The sequence below is a fragment of the Mobula birostris genome, chromosome 4, assembly GCF_030028105.1.
Source record: "Mobula birostris isolate sMobBir1 chromosome 4, sMobBir1.hap1, whole genome shotgun sequence".
Classification (NCBI taxonomy): domain Eukaryota; kingdom Metazoa; phylum Chordata; class Chondrichthyes; order Myliobatiformes; family Myliobatidae; genus Mobula; species Mobula birostris.
Genome location: NC_092373.1, coordinates 169,007,193 through 169,032,154, shown reverse-complemented (window position 1 = coordinate 169,032,154; position 24,962 = coordinate 169,007,193). Strand labels below are relative to the sequence as shown.

At 40.6% G+C, this 24,962-nt stretch overlaps 1 protein-coding gene across 1 annotated transcript in view; it reads right to left on the bottom strand.

Moving 5' to 3' along the window:
* The window catches only part of grid2 (glutamate receptor, ionotropic, delta 2), a 1,194,553-nt gene that overhangs the window by 380,694 nt on the left and 788,897 nt on the right, over positions 1-24,962 (bottom strand). The window contains exon 3 of the mRNA XM_072257001.1: positions 20,101-20,385. Coding sequence (XP_072113102.1) covers positions 20,101-20,385 — 285 coding nt within the window. The remainder of the gene's footprint in view (positions 1-20,100; positions 20,386-24,962) is intronic.

Sequence of the window (24,962 nt, the reverse complement as noted above, 5' to 3'; positions counted from 1 at the left end):
GACACTACAGTTATTGTAGTCTCTCAACAATTAGAGGGACACCACTTGAGATTGCAGAATTCTGTCCTCTCATCATTCACAAAATCTTTGGTTAAAGACATTTGCATGGCCCATTCAGCTAGTTAGCAGAGGGCAGCACTGCTACATTTTACTGGACATTTGGGGTTTGTCTGCTCTCACTGCTTACAATAATTTTCTGTTCTCTTTCTATATCACCCCTTTGGCACCGAGTTCTTTATTTTTACTTTGTTAGAGTTCTGAGCCAATCAGTGAAATATATTGCTGAAATATTGACAAAAATTATAATTGATGTATTGTGGCAGCAACAGGATGGCTATGTGGAGGAGAAGTCTTCTGCGTGCAAGGCTTAATGCCTTTTATAGATTTTATAATTGAGAAAGAATATCATAACTTTATCTACTTATTCAGATGGCTCTATCTCCAAAGAAAGAGATTTATACTTTGCACTTGATCAAAGCAACCCAAAACATTTCATGATGGGACAAATTACTTTTGGGACACAGTCTCCCTTGTTTGTATTAACAGCAGAATATTCAAATTTGTGGACAGCAATTGAGATGGAAAACTAATTTATCTCTTTTTGGTTACGTTGACTGACAGATAAATATTGGTTAGGATGCCTGGGGAGCTCACTGCTCCTCAGATTCATCAACCACTGTTTACTATCAGAGCTGAGAAAATAGCAGAGCTAAGAAATATATCTTCATCGACTTAGAACAGAATATACAACGTAATGTACTAAGAACTAGGGCCATTAACTGCTGGAGTGCCTGCCTAGTCAGAGTGCTTGTCCCTCGGATGAGGATTCAAGCCATTTCTTCACTTCAGTATTATAGCGTTCAAAATTAGCCCCAATCTTTGAGTTTGGAGTGAGACTTGAACCTAAAAGTCCTTTGAAACTGAGCCATAAACAACACAGTTGATGAAAAAGAAGTTGTTTAAGATTAAAGGACAAAGCAGTAAGGTTCATCAATATTCTTGTGTCATTGGATTTGACAGACTTACAAAAAGTAATGTAGTGTAAATGCTCTGTAGAAATAGCTACTTCCATCTTGCTGTTCGGTATTGACTTATTGACTGCTTGCGACTGAGCACTAAGATATAAATTGCTCTTTGGCACATGTTGCATTTACAATAGACTTGCAATACTTATTCCAAGGGCCTACTGCTCAGCTTGAAGTAAGCTTGCTGACAGACAAGATTATTTGTACTCAATGTACTATTGGCAGCACTGGACAACAAAGATTTTGCTTCCTGAATACCTTTAGGTGTATCTTATGAATCTTGGGCTACTAATCATGAAAATCAACATGAAATTTCCTTATCACGCACCATTTTAAAAGTAAACATGTTTATTATTTCAATTCATAATTCAAGTCAATTAAAATCTTGCCTACAATGTAAGCTGGAAAGTTTACTATCTTGTCCAGGCATGCTTGGGCATGCTTAGGTGGCATGGCTGCTGCATGGCAGGGCAGGTTTTATTAATAATTATTGGGTTCAGGACTATAAGGATATAATTTGCTATCACCAGGCACAAAAATTTCTATGAAGGATTTTGATATTTGAGACAGATGCTTCCCAGAATAACTGATGCCAAGATTAAGGAAAGCATTTTTGTTGGTCCACAAATCAAACAGGTCATCAATGACAGGCAATTTGAAGAATTTCTAGTGGGACTGGAAAAAAATCCATCTTGGCTGACAAGGGAAATTAGGGATAGTATCAATTCCAAAGAAGAAGCATACAAATTAGCCAGAAAAAGCAGTTCACCTGAGGACTGGGACAAATTCAGTCCAGCAGAGGAAGACAAAGGGCTTTATTAGGAAAGGGAAAAATGATTATGAGAGAAAACTGGCAGGGAACATAAAAGCTGACTGTAAAAGCTTTTATAGATATGTGAAAAGAAAAAGATTGGTTAAGACAAATGTAGGTCCCCTACAGACAGAAACAGGTGAATTGATTATGGGGAACAAGGACATGGCAGACCAATTGAATAACTACTTTGGTTCTGTCTTCACGAAGGAGGACATGAATAATCTTCCGGAAATAGTAGGGGACAGAGGGTCGAGTGAGATGGAGGAACTGAGGGAAATACATGTTAGTAGGGAAGTTGTGTTAGGTAATTTGAAGGGATTAAAGGCAGATAAATCCCCAGGGCCAGATGGTCTGCATCCCAGAGTGCTTAATGAAGTAGCCCAAGAAATAGTGGATGCATTAGTGATAATTTTTCAAAACTCTTTAGATTCTGGACTAGTTCCTGAGGATTGGAGGGTGGCTAATGTAACCCCGCTTTTTAAAAAAGGAGGGAGAGAGAAACCGGGGAATCCGGTTAGCCTAACATCGGTGGTGGGGAAAGTGCTAGAGTCAGTTATCAAAGATGTGATAACAGCATCTAGAGGCAATTTACAGTGACCAGAAAACTACTAACTTTCTCATCTTTGGGATGTGGATGGAAAATGAAGCAACCATGAATAAACATACCTTCAGAAGGAAAACATTCAAACTCCAGAGCAGAGAGCACCTGAGGTCAGTACTGAGCTTGGGTCACTATAGCAGTAAGGTATCTGCCCCCTCAGTTGTTCCCCTATGCTGCCCGTTGTGATAGATATTCACTCTCTTAGGCCAACAGAGGCCTTTGCTTTTTTTTAAAACAAAACAAACTCAACTTTCTAAACCTTAGCAGTAGACACCTTTAAAGATCAAAGCTATGAAAGCTTTCAGACCAGATTTAGATTATCACTTAGCAAATCAGTATCTGATCTATTAATAGTTGGAAGATTTGTGTACTATGTACTCAGCTTCATAGCATTAACTGTGGATACCTGGGATCTCTGTCTCCAGAAACTTTTAGATCACGTTGAGTTAAAAGGCGTCTGGAAAAATATCACATGTGTGAAGTCACCAAAGTGGCAAAAAGACAGTATAAATGAAGAGAGCAGTTCAGGCTTTTTGGGAATAGTCCAGAAACAACAAGAAGAAAATTAGAAGCACGGGGTGAACTACAATGTATTCCTCTGCCTTTGATTTCTACATTTCTACATTTCTACTGGTTCATCTGCAGCTCAAGGTATGTTTTTCGCTTATAAGAATGGCATCTGTGCTTTGAAAATCCTTTGTGTTTTAGAAATCATTTGTAATTTTAGAGTCTTTTGTAAGATAGAAATTCCTTGTAAGCTTTAAATATATTTTAAGAATTTTGTTTGAATTTAAACATGCATCACTAAAAATAAATGAACTGATATCATCCAGGATCACGTGGGGTGTGACGTCTGCAAAGTCTCTGTGAGAGTGAGAAGCATATCTCTACTTCCAATCCTGAGGTCCATAACACTCCATGAATGACCAGCCTTAGCCAGTATGGAGTGCAACCAGGAGTGGCAATACCATTAAATGAATAGCCCAGTTGATAAATGCTGGAGAGTACTCCCTGCTAGGTGCAATTTGTGCCAATTGATTAAATTGTGATGGAAAAAATGCATGGTGAAAGATTCATGCTTTAAACTGCAGGAGCAGCACAAAGGGGAGAGAAGCAAGAGGAATCTCAGGCATTGGGAGTTGGTTCCATTGATGACTATCCTTGAGGAACAACTCACTTGAGGCGACCTGTGGAGGAAGAGTTGAAGAATTATTTAAGAGATGCTATACAAAGATTTCGTAGATGGGTGGGTTAAGATAAGATGAATGGTGTTTATTGTAAATAATAACCTATATTCACAATGAGATGCAGCATTTATCGATGACCATCAACTTTTGCTAGGTCAGCTATCCAATTGATTCCTTGGAGTATTAGTTTTCCCCCTTCAAGAATCTGGTCAATAAATTTTCATAATTGCCACTGAACTTGATTTTAGGCAGTGCCTTTGAGATCAAAATAACTTACTGCTTTCACACTTCATTCTAATTCTTTCATACTTATAGGGAATAAGAAATATTTGAACAGAACTATAAACACAGCAACATATCAGGAGCTAGAGAAGTGTTCACTATTGGTAGGAATGCAATACTATGATTAATCTGGTGCGCCTGTTATTTAAAAAAGTAATATAGAGGCTTGAGAGAGGTACAAGATTTGCAAGGATTGTACCAGAAATATTTATCAGAAAAGATTAACTAGTTGAGCGCTTTCATCAAGATCATCAAAGGATGAATAGGGTCAATACCAAGGTAAAGTTTTGACCTGATAAATGTAGAAGAATGATTCAATTACTTGCCAAGCACTCATTTCCGGATCAGGATCTCACAATGACAGTTCAGAAATTTAAGTTAAACTAATTCAATAAATCTGGCATAAGTATTAACCATGAAAATACCCATTATCATGAAATAAAACTACTCCGTTTACTAGCGTCCTTGAGGGAAAGAAATTTATGGCCCGTATATAATGACACACTCATTACTGTGGTTTACTTTAAATGCCCTCTGAAACGGACTCAGTGACCACCTTATTAGGTATGCCTGTACACCTGCTCGTTAATGCAAGTATCTAATTAGCCAATCATGTGGCAGTAACACAGCATAAAAGCATGCAGACATAATCAAGAGGGACAGAAAAGTGATCTAAATGACTTTGACTATGAATAATCATTGGGGCCAGATGTAGTGGTTTGAGCATCTCAGAATCTGCTGATCTCCTGGGATTTTCACGAACAGTCTCCAGACACTAGAGTCTAGAGTTTACAGAGCATGGTGCGAGAAACAAAAAAGAAACATCCAGTGAGTTGTAATTCCAGAGGTGAAAATGCCTTGTTAATGAGAACGGTCAGAGGAGAATCGCCATACTGGTTTAAGCTGACAAGAAGATGACAGTAACTGAAATAATGATGTTACAACCGTGGTGTGCAGAAGAGCATATCTGAATGCATAACACATTGAGTCTTGAAGTGGATGTGTTACAGTAGCAGAAGACTACAGACATACACACAGTGGCCACTTTATTAGGTACAGGAGGTACCAAGTAAAGTGGCCACTGAGTTTAGTTCAACAAGACACGCAGTTCTGAGGAAGGTCCATAAAGGTGAGCCTTGTCAGAGTTAAATCAAAAATCCTGGAAGCTGAGGGATAGGAACCTAAAAATGTTAATCACCAAAAACTGGAGAAGTGTCTCTCACATAGAACGTGATGAGGTAAAGTTGATGTGTAGTTGTGGGGAATAATAATTAGACCTTGCAGAGGAATTTCATTACTCTCCATAAGACTACAAGAAATGGGAGCAGAATTAGGTCACTGTACCCATTGAGTCTGCTCCTCTATTCCAACATGGCTGATTTATTATCCTTCTCAAATAGGACTATTGTCATGGTCCGGTCCGTGAAATCCGCATTCCAATTCACGGTTCGGTCCATATTCCTTATTCCAGGTTTTCCGGTTTTCCCCAGTTTCTGCTGAGGCAGCTGATTCTTGTTTGGGCTGGCTTCATAAATAGCTTCAGGATTTAGCCTCTGGCTGCTAGATTGTTCCTGTTCTCACCCCCTGTCTGAATCCCTTCTCTGCCCCTTCCTCCTGAAGTCTTCCCATGCCACTGCAACCTGTGTCTGAAGCTTGCCTCGCCTCGTCTCGTCTGAAGTCTTGCCTCGTCTGAAGCCTTGCCTCACCTGTAACCCTTCCCTGCACCGCTGTCTAGTTCCATCGCTGGAGCAAGATAAGGAACTGCCTATCGATGTTTTGAACTGTCTCTGTGTCAACACCTTCACTAGGTAGGTCTGGCCGTTTGCCGCTACCTATTGTTGAGAACTGTCTGTGTCCATGACTTCGCTAGGTAGGTCCGGCTGTCTGCCGCTACCTTGTGTTGGGAACTGTCTTGTCGTATTTTGCATTCTGTGTATGAATCCCGGCCCTGGGTCCTGTTTCCAAGGAGGGGTCCCAGCTCTGTGTTCCATGTTCCTGTCTCTCCCACGTCCAAGGCTCTGCGTTCCTGTCTCTCCCTCGACCAAGGCTCTGCATTCCTGTCTCTCCCTTGACCTAGTCAAGGCTTCGGGGTCTCGTCCAGACCTAGCCACGATCCTAGAACCTTGTCCTGTCTAAGCCATGGCTTTGTATTCTTGTCTTGTCCATGTGCCTCGCCCAGCCCAGGTGTACCTTGCCCAGCCCGGTGCTGGGATTCCCTTGTCCTGTCCAGGAGTCTCACGTCCAGTCCTGTTGCCTCTCCTCATCCTGTAGCCACGTCTTTTCTTCGCCTAGTTCTGGAGTCCAAGCCCGAGTCAAGTCCCAGGTTCTGGGTCCTTGCCCAGTCTTTGGCTCAGTCCATACCCAAGCCTCGAAGTACCCTTGCCTTGCAGAACCCAAGCCACGTCATGTCCTCACCTAGTTCCGGGGTCCAAGCCCAAGTCAAGACCCAGGTTCTGGGTCCTTGTCCAGTCTCTGGCTCGGAGTCCAAGCCCAGGCTCCTAGTTCCAAGTTCCATGTCCTGGTTCCACTATCCTAGTCAAGTCCTAGCCCAGGCCCGGTATCCTTGTCTCGTCCAGGGCCTGTGTAATGTCCAGCATCCTTTCTTCCCCCCTCCCCTTGCTTTCTTGACTAAACTAGTCCTGTGCCTTGTACTTCAGTGTCTGTGCCTCGCATTTGGGTCTGCCTCCTTTCTCTCCTATTATGACAGAACAGTCCAGCCAGACTTGGACCCAGCGACACAGGCACTGTCATTTAACTATTGCTATCCTGGGTTCTGTCCTGTTGAATCCCCCCTCTGCCCACCTGTGTCGTCCCTAGTCTGGGGAAGCCTTTTGGGTCACCAGGAGGCTCCCATAGAGTGGAAGATACTGTCATGGTCTGGACTGTGAAATCCGCATTCCGGTTCATGGACCGGTTCATGGACCGGTCCATGTTCCTTATTCCAGGATTTCCGGTTTTCCCCAATTTCTGTTGAGGCAGCTGATTCTCGTTTGGGCTGGCTTCATAAATAGCTTCAGGATTCAGCCTCTGGCTGCTCGATTGTTCCTGTTCTCACCCCCTGTCTGAATCCCTTCTCTGCCCCTTCCTCCTGAAGTCTTGCCATGCCCCTGCAACTTGTGTCTGAAGCCTTGCCTCGCCTGTAACCCTCGCCTGCACCGCTGTCTAGTTCCATCGCCAGAGCAAGATAAGAAACTATCTATCGTTGTTTTGAACTGTCTCTGTGTCAACACCTTCACTAGGTAGGTCCAGCCATTTGCCGCTACCTAGTGTTGGGAACCGTCTGTGTCCATGCCTTCGCTAGGTAGGTCGGGCCGTTTGCCGCTACGTAGTGTTGGGAACTGTCTGTGTCCATGCCTTTGCTAGGTAGGTCCGGCCATTTGCTGCTACCTAGTGTTGACAACCATCTGTATCCACGCCTTCGCTAGGTAGGTCCGGCCATCTGCCACTACCTTGTGTTAGGAACTGCCTTGTTGTATTTTGCACTCCTTGTTGTATTGTGTCCTGTTTCCAAGGAGGGGTCCTGGCTCTGTGTTCCATGTTCCTGTCTCTCACTCGATCAAGGCTCTGCATTCCTGTCTCTCACTCGACCAAGGCTCTGCATTCCTGTCTCTCCCTCAACCAAGGCTCTGCATTCCTGTCTCTCCCTCGACCTAGTCAAGGCTTCGGGGTCTCGTCCTAGCCATGATCCTAGAACCTTGTCCTGTCTAAGCCATGGCTTTGTGTTCTCGTCTTGTCCATGTGTCTCGCTCAGCCCAGGTGTACCTTGCCTGATGGGGTTCCCTTGTCCTGTCCAGGAGCCTCACATCCAGTCCTGTTGCCTCTCCTCATCCTGTAGCCATGTCTTGTCCTCGCCTAGTTCCAGGGTCCAAGCCCGGGTCAAGACCCACATTCTGGGTCCTTGTCCGGTCTCTGGCTCGGAGTCCAAGTCCAGGCTCAGTTCCAATTTCCATGTCCTGGTTTCGCTATTCTAGTCAAGTCCGAGCCCAGGCCCTGTATCCTTGTCTCATACAGGGCCTGCGTCATGACTAGTGTCCATGTTTCCCCTCTCCCCTTGCTTCCTTGTCACACCTAGTCCTGTTCCTAGTACTTCAGTATCTGTGTCTTGCATTTGGGTCCGCCACCAACGCCCACCTTATAAGAACTATAATACATACAAGCAGAAATACTCCACTCAGGACCTAATCTCTTCCACCTCAAGTGAAAGAAATGTAGAAGGGTTGATAAGCATGAAGTGGGAACCATTTGGGCCAAGTAGTTTTGATCTGTGTTAGAGAAATGATGGAATTCAATGGAACAAATAAGGTAAACCTAGGTGATCATCTGACATTTTCATATTACAGCTCATTTATCTTGATAAAGTGTCACAATTTAGATGATATAATAATTCATTGACAATAATATTCCTCTCCCACTGTGTTCTTCACATTATCTCAATATGAACTTTTCCATCTTTCACTGTGAACACAATAATTAACTAAATTTTGAAGAGTAGATGGTGTATAATTTGCAGGCAGTTTCTGTTCATGTGTTCCCAGAGAAGTTTATAAACATTTGCAGGCTACTCAGCCACTGATAATTAACCTGTAATATTGTTTAACTGACTATGGAAGCTTTGAGACTGATTATTAGATCTATCCATACTAACCTTTGGTCTTAACGGTATTGCAACATTTCAACAGTAATCCCAGTAAATTTTGACTAACTTGTGCCTGAGAAAGATGGTTGGGTCTACTGCTGAAACATTACAATCAGTATCTGTAAGCATGTGATTGTTAAGGCCAAAGGATAATATAGGTAGATGTAATGCAGTTTACAATTCATTCTTACAAAGTTAACTTTTTAAATAATGAAGAAAAATTCTATGTGAAGAAATGACTGACATTTAAATCTCTGGAAAATAAAACCGTCTTCTCTGTGTGATGAAGTTGGAATTGAAAAATATTATTTCCTTTCCTTCAAATTCCATCATCTGCAACCCTTTGTTGTGTCCAACTATTGCCTTCCGATCTCTTTTGTTATTTCCATTCATCTATGACCCCCTCTCCTCTCGACTGTCAGCTCCTGATCACCCTTGACCCTCATCTTTTTATACTGGCTATCTTCTGTCAAGCTTTAAGTCCAGATGAAGGGTCTTGACCTGAAATGTCCACTGTCCATTTTCTCCCTGACCTCCTGAAATGCTCCAACAATTTCAATTGCTTCGGATTCCAGCAATGGAATTCTCTTGCATTATTTCTTTACAAATTGAAATTCTAATTGCCACACATAATTTGAAAGAACGCTTAATGTTGAAACAAATACATAGGTTTTTACATGGCCATTTGCACTTTTTATTTTTACAGACAGGTCAACAACTTGCGCACTGCAATGAGCGAGCAGTATCAAAATATTTTACCAAGTGGAAATATAAATTTTGATACAGAATCCACAAACTTGCAACAGGGTTTGTTTTAAATTCTGTATCAGGATTTTGCAAAGGCATTGAATGGGATTAATAATAATAGCTCTAGGATTAATTACCAGCCCTAGCTAATAATTAATAGCACCCAAGGTTACAGTATATTACACAGTCTTATTATATTTTTAAATAAATTATATCTTCAATTATTCTGCTGTTTAGTATTGTTTTGTGTTTATTGTTCAATTTACTATGATCATAAACAGTATAAAGCAAACAATGAATTTCATTGCACCCTGCTGTATATGACAATTAACTAATCAAATCCAATTTCTTCATTTTTTTTCTTACTCTGTATTTCTGTACAACTGAATTGTTTGCTTGGTCGTTGCAGAGGGCATTTAACAGTCATGATTCTAGAATCATATATAGAACAAATACAGTGATGGCATCAGATCTCTTTTCCCGAGGATAATTGGCAAATTAGTAAATTGGTTTATATTCTCGCATGTACTGAGGTACAGTGAAAAACTTAGTTTTGCATGCCATCCATACAGATCATTTCACCACAACAATGCATTAAAGTAACACATGGGAAAGCAACAACTGAATGAAAAATAAGGCCTTACAGTAATAAAGGAAGTGCAGTGCAGGTGGACAGTAAGGTGCAAGACCATAAAAAAGTCGATTGTGAGGTCAAGAGTTCATGTTATCATACGAGGGGACCATTCACTCATCTTACAGTGTCCTTTCCAATATTTTTATTAGTTTCCTTGATCTTGGGAATATTAGAGAAACTAATAGATTTTCCGGATAATCCTGAAGATTCCAGGTCACCAATTGTAGGGACTAGATTTAGAAACCACTTTCATTAAGTTAACTGTATCTGAACTCCACAATAAGATCTTGAGTCCAAGTCCGTGACTGAACAGTGCAGTAACTAAGCATGCATTTGCACAGAAATCAGCACACACACTCCCAAGATAATTATTCCTGCTCAGCACCTAACTGTAACTCATTTGAAGGAACTGGGTCTAGGCAGTAGCACAATCTTTTCTCTAAAGACACCATTATCTGATGGTGCAAAATAATCGAGATAAAGGAGTTATAAATATAAGATGACCATTTACAGATAAAGGAAGAATTTTTCAGTACAGAATGTGCTGAGGACTGAGAAAACTATTTGGCTATCAGTCAGCCAAAACTGTCAGTCTTAAGAGTAAAGTGTAACATACACTTCAGAGAGAAGGCAATAAAGAAAATGGAGACACAACAGGAAGAGGTAATGAGAGAGTGAGGAAGTATTTTTAGGAAAGGTAAGAAATCAATTGGCCCAAATGATCAGCTGTGGACTCAAATGTAATGTCAGTTCTCTCAGACTGGAGTAGATTAGCTTAATTTTTGGGAGACACAAGAGACTGTAGATTCTAGAATCTGGAGCAATATGCAAGGTCTGGAGGAAATTAACAGATTAGGCAGCATTAGGAAAATGTACAGTCAACATTTCGGATTGAGACCCTTCATGTGGACTCTTCAGCTGGACCCTTTATCTGATCCAGATAAAGGGCACTGACCTGAAATGTTGACTCTCCATTTCCCTCCACAGATGCTGTCTGGCCCTGTGTTCCTCCAGTGTTTTGTACAAGAGTTTATTGTTGGATACCCCAGAGTCCAATGAAGTTCCCTACTCATATGTAAACAGGACACATGGTAATAATAAATATATCAATAAACGTAGTGACAATTGCAATAGTGCAAAGATTGGAGTGTCAAGACCACATCATTAGAAAACCCAGCACCAGACTCCCAAAAACATGAACTTCTTTCTGAGCTCTGTCATAGGAAAAGATTACTTGTCTGACAGAGGAAAAGATTTAAGATGTGTTCAAGACTCTCTTGAGGAAATGAAATATCCTCCTAGAAATTTCTGTCCTATGATGACTCAAAGTGATGAAAGAACATTCCAGATGGCCCTGAGAACATTGTGTTGATGTATTGGTAGTACACAAAAGCTTTGAGGATATGGTGGAGGGAATGGACCACATTGCAAGCTACCTATGCGCCCATCCCATCAGTCACTTCCTGCCACATTGACGGAAGAGTATGCAATTTCTTCATTGATCTCAACAATCACCTCAGAACACCCATTTTGGGTTTGAAGTAAGTGATTTTTACCTCAAGGATTAACAAATTACTTTATTAATTAATCTAAGGGGCCATCTCCACTTAAGAAAAAAGTGGAAGACTACCTAATGATTAGGAATCACAAGCTAGTCTTATGCTAGTGGGTCACAGTATCAAATGCAATGCCAGGGAATAATATATTTGGTAGATTTTATGAAAACTAAAGTCAAGTAGAGAGGATTGGATATGATAATGAACTCAGAAAAATAAAGATCTGAAGATAAGTGTTCAGCTTTATTTGTCACATGTACATTGCAACATTTAAACATACAGTGAAATGTGCCATTTATGCTAACAACTAAAACTGTCCAAGGATGTACTGGGAGCAGCCTGCAAATGTCACTATACTTCTGGTGTCAATATGGCATGCCTACAAGTTACTACCTGTACGTCTTTAGAATTTATGTGGGAGGAGGCCAGAGCACCCAGCGTGAACCCATACAGTCATGGGGAAAACATACAAACTCCTTATAGCAACACACAAATGCAAAATACTGGAGGAACTCAGCAGGTCAAGCAGCATCTATGGAAAAGAGTAAACAGTCAACGTTTTGGGCCAAGACCCTCCTTCAGGACTGGAATGGAAGGGGAAAACTCCCTATAGAGAGTGGCGGGAAACAAATCCCAATTGCCGATACTGTAAAGACTTGCACAAGCCTCTACACTACAATGCTGCTCCCATTTACACCTTCTGTTTGAAATGGGTGTAGTGCCCTGGTTCACATCTTCACTGTTATGCTATAGGTATTTCATTTAGCAGCTCTGTAAGAGCTGTTTGTTTTGCTTTCAGCCTGTTTGGGTTATTGTTGAAGATAAGGGATGATGTGGAATGTGTGCCATCCAATTAGTGGGAGTTTTTTCTTGGTGAGGGACAATAAGGTTGGTCTTGGGTTTTTGTTCAAGAGGAGATGAAGAGAGAAGACGCTGGGGAGAACCGGTCATAGCATATGATCTGGTGGGAGACCCGTTTGTTCGAGATGGATTGCAAGCGACATTTGGAATGTAGTCACAAGGAAATCTGCAGATGCTGGAAATTCAAGCAACACACACAAAGATGCTGGTGAACGCAGCAGGCCAGGCAGCATCTATAGGAAGAGGTACGGTCGACGTTTCGGGCCAAGACCCTTCATCAAGACTAACTGAAAGAAGAGATAGTAAACAAATCTCTTACTATCTCCTCTTTCAGTTACTCCTGATGAAGGGTCTCGGCCCCAAATGTCGACTGTACCTCTTTCTATAGATGCTGCCTGGCCTTCTGAGTTCACCAGCATTTTTTGTGTGTGTTGTTTGGGACGTAGTGTGAGCTTTCACATTTGGCGGGGCTGGAGATTGCCTTCCCTAGACTTAGGCAGCCGAGGAAACCAGTGTTTCATGTGCAGTTCCTCTTAGCTTTGAATTACATATACTGCCTCAGTATTTAAGTCTGTCTGACATTCAGAATTAATTAAACACTTAAAAATAATCAAAATCATTTCAAAACAAAATTAAATATATTTATAAGGCCAAACAATTGTGTAAGTTTCTGACATGCTTCCATTGAACTGAAAAAACACTGGTTGCTTAATTCAAAATCACCATCATTTGCTATGAGAAACAAAAACACTGTTTTGGTGTATTCGTTGAGAAAATGATAATATTTCAAGTAGAATGTGGATCATCCAAAGCCTGTAAAGTATAACGTTCAAAGAAAGGAATTGGGATTGAGTTTGTCCCTCTTGTGCTTTAAGGTTATCTTGTTTGATGCTCACTAGGCTAAAGCTGGCAGTTATAAAGCCAGGCAACACACATCAAAGTTGCTGGTGAACGCAGCAGGCCAGGCAGCATCTCTAGGAAGAGGTGCAGTCGACGTTTCGGGCCGAGACCCTTCGTCAGGACTAACTGAAGGAAGAGTGAGTAAGAGATTTGAAAGTGGGAGGGGGAGGGGGAGATCCAAAATGAAAGGAGAAGACAGGAGGGGGAGGGATGGAGCCAAGAGCTGGACAGGTGATGGGCAAAAGGGATATGAGAGGATCATGGGACAGGAGGCCCAGGGAGAAGGAAAAGGGGGAGGGGGGGAAAAACCCAGAGGATGGGCAAGGGGTAGAGTCAGAGGGACAGAGGGAGAAAAAGGAGAGAGAAAGAATGTGTGTATATAAATAAATAATGGAGGGGTACAAGAGGGAGGTGGGGCATTAGCAGGATTTAGAGAAGTAAGACCATATTAGTCAAAGAGCTGCCTTGGAATATGTCTTAAATCTCATTGTTCTGTAAAGTCAAACATATGGCTTGGAGCTGGAATGATGATTATTGTTACTTTTCCATTGATCCCCAATAAACCGTTTAGGACTACAGTTATTTTACGTTAGCTATTTCTTGGCATTCCTTGTTATGAAACAAAAATGATATTTGTTGGCAGCATTGTTTTACATTTGATTGTGAATATTTTTATGCAGTTAAGATTTTTCTCACTGTCAGAAAGTGCCAGAGTTGTGTTAAAATGATAAATTGCAATGGAATTGAAATGCCCATTTAATAACACAAGAAACAGAGGGTATTCACGGTGCAGATGTCAGAATGAAATCAGTGATATTTGAAAAATAAAACATGTTCAATGCATATGTTTGTAAAATGAAATTGTAACAATCAAAGACATACTTTCTCCACATAGATATATGCAAAAAAGTGAAGGTGCTGTAAAGCTGAAATGAAAATGATGAATATTAGAAATACTCAGCAGGTGAGGCAACTTGTGGGAGAGAAAAATAGCTTTAATATTTTCAGTTGGTGAATCTTCGTCAGAACATCAAAAGGTATTTCCTGTCTTCTTCATCATCACATTGAAGTTTGGGACAAGCAATTAGTATCTCTTTGTTCATTCATCACTTCTTGTACTGCTGATAGATAATTGTAGTTGTCTTATTTATTCTTTTTGGTTTCCAAATTTAATAAATGTAGATCAATGTGTTTCAAAATAAATGCATTATTTCTCATATGTTTTAAGACAGAAGGCATTCAGCCCATCAAATCTATGCCAGCTCTCAAACCAATCCCTGGGAGCAGAGAATTCTGAAAATCCACCACCCCCTAAGAAATATCTGTGCTCTTCAGTCTAATGAGCCTCTTAATTTGTTGGTCTATCTGTCCATGACTCTCCCACCAAAGAAATCGACCCTCTCAAGTCTTTTGTACTTAAATAAGGTCACACCTCATTCTTCTAAACTTCCAAAATTTAGCCTCTCTTATAGGGCTGTTTCAAGTTTAGACCTGAAATGTCAAGAATTTCTTTTTACTCACAGACACTGCTTGACCTGCTTCCTGATTCCAGCATCTGCCGTCCTCGTGTCCCTCTAACATTTCTTGACAGGACAACACTACTATCCCAAGAATTAGCCTGGGAAATCTTCTTTGCACCATTTCCCATTCTTCCTTAACATTTTTTAATGGGAGTAAAACTGTGCTCAGAATTCCAGGTGTGGCCTCACCAACACCTGGTACAACTGTATCAAAACCTACCCATTTTTAACCTCCAGCCCTTTTGCAAAAAATGCCAAAATGCCACTTGCTTTCTTATCTACTGGTTGGCCCTGCATGCTAAAGTTTTGTAGATTCACCAAGATTCCTTCAAACTTCACTCATTCACTCTTTGTACTGAGACAACAATTCTTCTAATTTCCCTAAACTCACAGTAAACTTTATCTGTTAGCTTTTCATCCAATCACTTCACCTATCTATATTGCATTTTAGAATCAATGTCATCACAACATAAGATTCCATCTATTTTAATATCTTTGACAAATTTGGAAATCTCATATTTCCTTTCTCTCTCCATTCACACAAATAGTAAATGATTGCAGGCCAGTAACTGATCCCTGGCGTACTCGACTAGTTACATTCCTCCAGGATGAAAAGGATCTATTTATTCCAAAATTTTGTTTTGTTTTTCTAGGACACAACCAGTTTTCAGTCCATGCTAATACACTTCCTACAATACCTAGGGCTCTTAATTGATAAAAAAGCCTCTTTATGTGGCACATTATCAAAGCCTTTTGGAAATCTAAATACACAGCATCTGCAGGTTCCCCTCAAACAAATTGCCTTACTTAATTTCCTGAAGAGATTCTCGCACACGTGCCCATCAGCTTCCCAATAAATCTAGGGGGTCACTGTTTAAAAATAAGGGGCCATCTATTTAAGGGGAATTCCTTTTTCCTCAGATGGCCATGAGCCTTTGGAACTTACCACCTCAAAGACAAACTGAAGCAGAGTCTGAATATTTTTCAGGCAGAGATAAATCTGTTCTCTATAATCAAGAGATAACAATCACTGGAGCTGTGGAACAGCAGCAGTAACTCCTGTGCAACTTATGAACATTTGAATTAGGTGAAGCAACAGGCCACACAGCTCTTCCAGCCCATTCCACCATTCAATAAGAGCACTGCTGATCTGATTGTATCCTGAACTGACACCACTGTCGACCTGACTCCATCATCATACTCCAGGACAACATCAATTCCACAACCATGAATGAATCCCTTGTGCAATAAAGGTAAAATCCTGATCTCTCAGTTTACCTCATTGTGGTCCTTGCTCTTTATTTATCCAACTATACTTTCTCTATAACTGTAACACAATATTCTGCATTATGTTATTGCTTTTCCCTTTATATTACTTCAATGTATTGATGTTTTGAAATATTTGGATGGGTCACATGCAAAATTATTGCATCTCAGTACATGTGACAATAATACGTCTTAACTCTCTTGATTGCCAAGAATCAGCCAGCCTCTGCCTGGACAATATTTAAATATTCTGCTTCCATCAGACCTTGAGGAAGTGCATTGAAAAGACTCGTGACCCAATGAGAGAATTAAAAACACTCATCTTTGTCCTAAATGAGTGGCTCTTTACTCTAGAACAGTGATCCTTAGTTCCAGATTCTTCACATGATGACAGTCCAAGCTGTGTCATAGGAAGGAATTACCAAGTGGACTTGTTTGACAAAGACACCAGCTTCAACTTATTTGGAGAGTTTAACATTTCCTTTCAGTTCTGAATGAAGAACCCTTGACTGATGCCATTCCTGAGTATCACATTGATACTCACCACCAGTGGAATAGCTGTCAATTCCTTTGGGAGTTGATGGAATGATTGTGGATCCAAGAGTAGGAAGGAAGGAAGTTACACTTATGTAGTCTCTTCCTCAATTTTAGGACATCCCATTATTTTATAGTCAATTAAGTATTTCTTAAGTAAAAATCACCAAGTTCTTAGGAAACACGATAACTAAAAACAATGAGATAATCTGCTTCTGGCGATGTCAGTCAGTCAGACTAGGTCCAGTGGGGGAGCCGGCCCAAGTCGCTGACCACTTGACCACGGCCCCCAGCCGAGCGCCGAGCGCTGGGTGCCCGCCCCCCCCCCCGCCAAATCTCTCTGAGCATCCGGCGCCCGACCGAAAACCATGGTGATGTAGGGTGTTATAAATCTTGGCAGAAACTCAAACTGAAATGGAACTGTGGGAATTTTCATAGCCAGTTGAGAAGGGAGCTGAGCTCACAATATTACACCCCAATCACATCCACATCAGTGACTCACTCGGAACCACAAACCTGTCAACCCAGATTGTTAGTTTCAAGCCTCCAAGGAGGGACTTGAGCCATGACCTACTAACTCAGGGAAGAAAGTGAGACCAGCTGAACTACTGTGGACACCTCCAACTTACTTCACATTTCTATGTTTATGTCTGGCAGTGAAGTGTTATTGCTGCCTAACATATCGAGGAATAATAGCATAAAGGGAGTCCATTCAGCCCATTGAATTTATGTTAGCTCCCAGGAGACCAATTCTAATCAAAATATTCTCTACTCTTTTCCCATATCCTTCAAGTTATTCTCTCACACATTTTGAAGGTACAGTTTCTAATTTTAGTCCTCATAGCTGCAGTAAATCCTAGGTTTTTTCTGCTTTCTCTTTTGTTAAAAAAGAAGCCAGATTCCTCTTCTATCTACTGCTATAAATTTTAAACACTGGTCGCCTGGTTCTTGAATAATCTGAGATTGGGAGCAACTTCCCTCTATCTAAACCTGTCCACCTCTGAAAAATCTCTCATTAACCTCTCCAGAGCATATTGAATTATTTTTTCTCCCAAAAGGTAAATGGCACAATTGGTTAAATATATTCCCTTTAATGACCGACTGCAAATATACAGCATATACAAATATACCTGAAAAGACAGGGTTCATACATTTTAAGGATCCCTGACTATTTTATGGTGAACAATTGTAATTTTATTCCTATGTTTTAATTTAAACATTAGGAGCCAGGCTGGAATCTAATAATATAAGGCTGTTGAATTACACCCATTATCAACTTAGATCAATTATTTAGGACAGAAATGAAGTGTCGGGAGGCGTGATGTATTTGGCAATTATCTAGCACAGTTCAATTAAGAAAATAAAAAAAAATACTCCCATTAAGCATTTTCATAACTCTCTGTCGCTAGATTAAAGGTCCAGCAGTGGGAACAGTTAGAAGTCAAACTTGTATTAATTATATGTCTGCTGAGCCACATCAAAGCCAATATGTGCACTGCAATCTGGCAGCAAATCAAATGAGGAGAAATATATTGTTAGAGCGTTTGATGAACCTCACTGTTGTAATTTTCAAAATGAAAATTGAGTCCACAATTCTTGCTCAAACCCTCGTTGGCATAGTTGTTGCCATGGGAGTTGATTATTCCAATGCAAAGGTTCCTATGCTCCATAAATATGGTCTTTTAAAAACTTTGCCATTCATGGGGCACATAGTAAGTACCATGTACAATTCTGGTCACCACACTGGAAGGTGCATGTAACCGGATGAGAGAGGTTGCAGAAGACCTTGAAATGGGTGTTGTCAACTCAGTAGGCAATAAATATGCCAATGAGTATCTGAGCAAGAATTATACACACAAAATCACCTAGGCTGGAGCTGTTTTATTTGGAATGAAGTAGACTGAAAGGGGACAAATTAGGTGCATGAAATTTTGTGAACTGATATAGACAGTAAGAATTTAGTAAAAAGGTGAGTAATGCTAGGAGCTCAAAATTTTACACAATGATTAGCAAGGATCCAAAATTCACTGCCTGGAATGCAAAATCCCTCTCCTTGTTTAAAATTGTATCTGGACAAGCACTTGAAATACCAAGCTCAAATGATGATAATTGGGAATAACCCAAAATTCATTTTGTCTGATATGGACAGATAAATACAAAAGTTTCATGAGACATTTAGATAGGTACATGAATGTACAGAAAATGGACAGATTTGGATCATGGGTAGGCAGAAGAGCTTAGTTTAATTTGGCATCATTGTGGGCTGAAAGGCAGGTCCCTGTGCTATACTGTTCTATGTTTTGATGAGTTGAATACCCTCCTTCTTTGCCACAAAATCTAAGAATCTACAGAGTCCACTTCACCCAGCACTTTTTTTCTGAGTTACACAGACTCCTGTTCAAACATGGCTCTTGTGGTGTTGTGCAGGTTCTAGGGAGGAAAGTGAATAAGGTTAGGAAAAGGAGACTGATCAAGGGTCAAAAGAGGATCGGAGTTCAGGAGAGGACATAGTTGGGGATGGGAGAGTAGGAAAACATGCTTTTTTAAAGCTTTATTATTGTAATACTAATTTAATTTTGCAAGTTGCCTTGCAGAATTTGAAGTACACAATCCCTGTTGATGGTTTATGACCTCACTATTGTACTGTATATCCCTCACAGTGCATAAAATATTCAGGTTTAATTAATGTTCCCTCCCTTTTGGTAATATGGTAATTGCTAACCTGTTAATTACTGTTACCCGAGCTACAATGGAAAGCTTTGCTTGCATGCCATCCAGACAGACAATTCCATACACAAGTACATCAAGGAAAACAACAACAGAATGAGAATTCAATGACATAGTTACAGAGAAACAGCAGTGCAGGTAGTCAAGTATTATCTAATAATGATGAACTACAATTTTATGAATGAAAGTTATTTTCATTATAATATACCAATATTTTGGCTAACATCTTCTCCTTTCTATGACAATATGGGATATCAGACTGAAAAACTTCCTTTCCCAACTCTACTATCCTCTATAATCATCTCCTGCACACCAGATTAATACTGTTAAAGAAAATTGTTCCTCTCCAAATGCATTAGATGACAGAAACTTCTGCAGGGGATGGTGCGGACCAAATGTTCCAAGTATATTTATTATCAAAGCACATACTGTAAATATCATTGTATACAACCCTGACATCCATTTTCTTACAGGCATTCACAGCAGAACAAAGAAATACAATGTTACCTACGATTAAACATAATCGTTCACTTAAAGAAGACTGCGGCCCTTCTTTCAAACCACTCCGACTTGGAAGCAATGGGAAGAACCAACAGCCAATCCCATTGAAGGAAAAGGTTTTCTAGAGTAACATCACACTCTAAGAACCGAAATACCCAAACTATTCCTACACTTACACAGTTAAAGACATGAATGTTGACCCTTCACTCTTTGTTAAATCGAAATGGGCAATCCAAGAATACATTGCTTGTCACTTCACTGATGTAAATCTATACAGACTAGACAGTGGCAAAGAATATAATTGCTTACCATAATCACTGTCATAGAAAATAATGAACTTCTGCCAGGCAAACTCTGAGATAACCTTGAGGATAACTTCATTCAGATAGACAGGTGGACGGATGAAGAGGGTATAGTTCTCACTTCTGCTTGACCTATTAAGGCCACAGCCACTTCTTGGTGATCCAGATGGCGTCCTTTGTACGTAGAGATGTGGGATGTGCATGGCGTCCGACAAGGATTGGAGAGAACCCGCAGACATGCAACCAACAGAGCTGACAAGGGCCAATATACCTTGGTTCATCAAGTCACATGCTGAAAATAAAGAAAAGGATTTGTTAATCTGATGTTTCACTTCATGGGTAACTGCAGAGTCATAGAGTCATACAGTTAAACAGCATCAAAACAAACGGACCCTTTGGCCCAAGTGGTCCATGCATACGAAGATACCCCATCCAAGCTAGAATCATTTGCTAAAGTCTGGCCCATAAACTTCCAATGTTTCCTGTCTGTCTAACTGTCTTATAAAAGTTGCTAATGAACCTGCCTTTACCTCTTCCTCTGGCAGTTCATTCTACATTTTTTTGTAAAAAAAAGCTGCCGTTCAAGATCCTCTTAGTTTTTTCCATAACAAAGATTAAGTTGCTAGATCTATACTCAAGGACTTGGATTACAGACCCAAAGATACATGTTTGAATCCCTCAATGGCAGCGGAGGAAATTAAACTCAAATGATTAAGCAAGTATGAAATAAGAAACTAATCTCATTAAGGATCACCAATTGGATTGATTGATTGGATTGGCTGATTCATCAGGTTCCTTTTGGTAATGAAATTTCTCATCTTTTTTCCTACTGACCAATGTGTATCCTTCACAACTCTAAAATGACAGACTAAAGGCTATTAGGGATAGGAGAAGAAAATTATTAATGGAGAGCACTTTGAAACCACAGTCATTTGGCTATTTTTAATTATATGTTTTCTGGAAAAGCTTGGCCAAAGGAACTAAGCTGTTTGACCAGGAATGAGCCATTGGGCTCGATGAGCCTGCTCCACCATTCAGATATTGCCTGATATTCTTCATTGCCATCCCACCAGAGCTTTTCTATTCCCCTGGTACACAAAATAAAATGCTTTCAGTATGAACATGGCTGAATCAGTGAAGATTCAATTTCTTCTGTGTGTAATGCGCTGTAAGGTTTCACTGCTAATGTAATGGTTTTTTGTAATGTCCACTGCTGAAGTAACAGATTCTCTGTAGCAGCAATGTTTGGGTTATGGCTGGAGATAACAGGACTATGGATACATGTTAGCCAATCAGAATTTTGTTGCCCTGTCTTGTGAATCTGGAAGCAGTTGATTTTGCGGGCTTTTGTGTGAGACAGAGAGGGAGAGAGAGAGAGAGGGAGAGAGAGGGAGAGAGAGGGAGAGGGAGAGAGACAGAGAGATGGAGATGAAGATGAAGAGAGAAGACGCGAATGGATTTGGTAGACTGACGAACAGGGTGGACTCGGAATGAGGGTCCGAAGGGCAGCGACGATCGGCCTATGAGTGAGCTCCAACTTTGTGCACAGACTGTTTAATAAAATTTGGCCCTTTTTTCTGATATTTCGTTTCTCTACTAACCATATAGTCAAAGTAAGAGTTATAACGATTAATTGTTTAATTGCATATTATGCACTGTGTGTTATTTTGGGGTACTGATTTGTAACAGGGGACACAACATGCAGCATCCACCCAAACAAGATTTCTTAAGTTTGACTGGGCGGGGGGTTATCACCCCCTATATTAAGCCGCTAGGCAAAACGAGTGTTACATGTGTATACTCTGTCACTGAACATCCATGTCCTCAGCAATATGGACGAGGTCCAATATTCTAAATCTCCTACAGCTGTCGAGTTCTTTAAGTATTTAGTCACTGGGCATACTCCTCTGAGAGAGTGATACCCCTCTGATCACTAGAATCGAGTATAGGTATTCAGAAATGACCAATGAATAAATTACTAACCAGTTTTATTCTGCTCTGAGCCTAATGACCTCCTGCCTTGCTTTACATAAGACCATAACGTATAGGAGCAGAATTAGGCCATTAGGCTATTAAAGTCTACTCCTCAATTCATTCATGGCTGATATTTCTTTCGACCCCATGCTCCTGCCTTCTCCTCATAACCCTTAACCCCCATACCAAACAAGAACCTGTCAACCTCCACTTTAAATATTCCCAATGACTTGGCCTCCACAGTCTTCTGTGACAATGAATTCCACGGAATAGGCATCTACTGGCCAAAGAAATTCCCCCTCATATTCATTTTAAATGGACACCCCTTTAACCTGAGGCTGTGCCTTCGGATCTTGGACTCTTCGACCGATGGAAACACTCTCTCTACATCCAATCTGTCCAGGGTCCTCATGGGGTAAGTTTCCCAAGATCATTCCCAAGATCATTCTTGTGAACTTCCTTTGGGCCCTTTGCATGACTAATATATCTTTCATTATATAGACTATTTCAATCAAAAACTCATAACTTATTGTTTCATACATTTTCCTTGCCACTGCATTGTTGTACCAATGATCATTACTAGATTAAAGTTAGGCATGTGTGAAAAATAGACCATGATGATAGATGGCATTTGGTTAAGGCACAAGGAATCCAAGGCATGTAGGTAAACAGATCTAAGATCAGCTTGTTAATAGGAGGTAGATGTGCATGGGTTTTTTTTCTTATTGAAGGCCTGTAACAAATGGTGTCCTACAGGGATCAGTGCTGGCATTTTTGTTGCTTGTAATATATATAAATGTCTTGGATAGGGATGTAGATGGTCTGATTAGTAAATTTGCAGACAAATGAAAATTGTTGATGCCTTGGCTGCAAGAAATTTACTTAAGCATACAGAGGACATAGGTCAGCTGAAAAGTTGGTCAGAGCAGTGGCAAAGGGAATTTAATCCAGACAGGTCAAGTAATCATTTTGGAAGTCATTTTCTGGTAGGATACATGGAATTAATGGTAGAAATATTTGGAGAATTGATGTAAAGTGTAATCTTGAGCTGCAAAATTATAGCTTGCAGAAAGTGGTGACACAGGTGGAGGGGGCAGTGAAGAAGACATTTTGCATGATTGCCTTCACAGGCAGAGGTACTTAGCAGAAGAAGTTAAACATCATGTTGCAGCTGGGCCAACCATTGGCTAGGAGAAGTGTGTACAGTTCAGGTCACTACATTGTGGAAAGAGAGAGCAGAGAGATGGTTCACCAGAATGTTGCCTGGAACGTTGGGCTGTAGTTATTGGATAGGATGGGTTTATACTCACTGGAATTTCCTTAATACAGTCAAATAGGATTAGTGCTGACTGACATCATGGTCAGCATGGACGGAGTAGGATGAAAAGGCTTCATTTCTGTGTTGTATGGTTCTAAGATATAAGGCTAGGTGGGATTGTGAAGTTGAGTAAGAGGACTAGAGGCATCAAGGACATACAGACATTGCAATTTTCTGTTGGTGGAAAGTACTAAAAACAGCCATTTTTGAATGACAAGAGACTGAAAAGCATTTGTGTTCAGAAAGCCTTATGATTCTTTATAATTAAATCATCAAAATTTGCCTTGCAGATACCACAAGCACTTAGGAAAGCAAATGTTATCTTGGCCTTGAGTGCATGAATAAAGGTATCTTACTAGAATTATACAGTATCCAGAAATACTATTATATATGGGGTCTCCTATCAAAGATAGGATATATTTGGTACTGCAGGATTAAAGAAAACCCCAAGGCATTCTGCAAGTACTTGAAGAGCAAGAGGATGAGCCCTGTCAGGAGTGATAGTGGAGACATGTGTATGGAACTGGAGGAGGTAGCAGAGGTACTTAATGAATACTTTGCTTCAGTATTTACCAGTGAAAAGGACCTTGGCAATTGTGGGAATGATTTACAGTGGACTGAAATGCTTAAATGTATAGACATTAAAGAGGATGTGCTGGAGCTTTTGAAAGGTATTAAGTTAGATAAGCCGCTTGAACCAGATGAGATGTACCCCAGGCTACTGTGGGAAGTGAGGGAGGAGGTTGCTGAGCCTCTGGCGATGATCTTTGCATCATCAATAGGGACGGGAGAAGTATCAGAGGATTGGAAGGTTGTAATTATCATTCCCTTGTTCAAGAAAGGGAGTAGAGATAACACGGGAAATTATAAACCGGTGAGTCTAACTTCAGCGGTGGGCAAATTGTTGGAGAAGATCCTAAGAGGCAGGATTTATGAGCATTTGGAGAGACATAATCTGATGAGGGATAGTCAGCATGACTGTCAAGGGCAGGTCATGCCTTACAAACTTGATTAAATTCTTTGAGGATGTAACAAAACACATTGATTGAGCTAGAGCAGTGGATACAGTATATATGGATTTCAGTAAGGTATTTGATAAGGTTCCCCATGCAAGTCTCATTCAGAAAGTATTGAGGCATGGGATCCAAGGAGACCTTGCTTTGTGGATCCAGAATTGGCTTTCCCACAGAATGCAAAGGGTGGTTGTACATGGTTCATATTCTGCATGGAGGCTGGTGACCAGTGGTGTTCCACAGGGATCTGTTCTGGGACCCCTCCTCTTTGTGATTTTTATAAATGACCTGGATGGAATTAGAAGGGGGTTAGTAAGTTTGTTGATGACACAAAATTGGGGGTGTTGTGGATAGTCTGGAGGGCTGTCAGAGGTTACAGCGGGACATTGATAGGATGCAGAATTGGGCTGAGAAGTGGTAGGTAGAGTTCAACCCAGATAACTGTGGAGTGCTTCATTTTGGTAGGTCAAATTTGAAGACAGAATATAATATTAATAGTAAGAATCTTGGCAGTGTGGAGGATTAGCGAGATCTTGGGCTCTGTGTCCACAGGACACTCAAAGC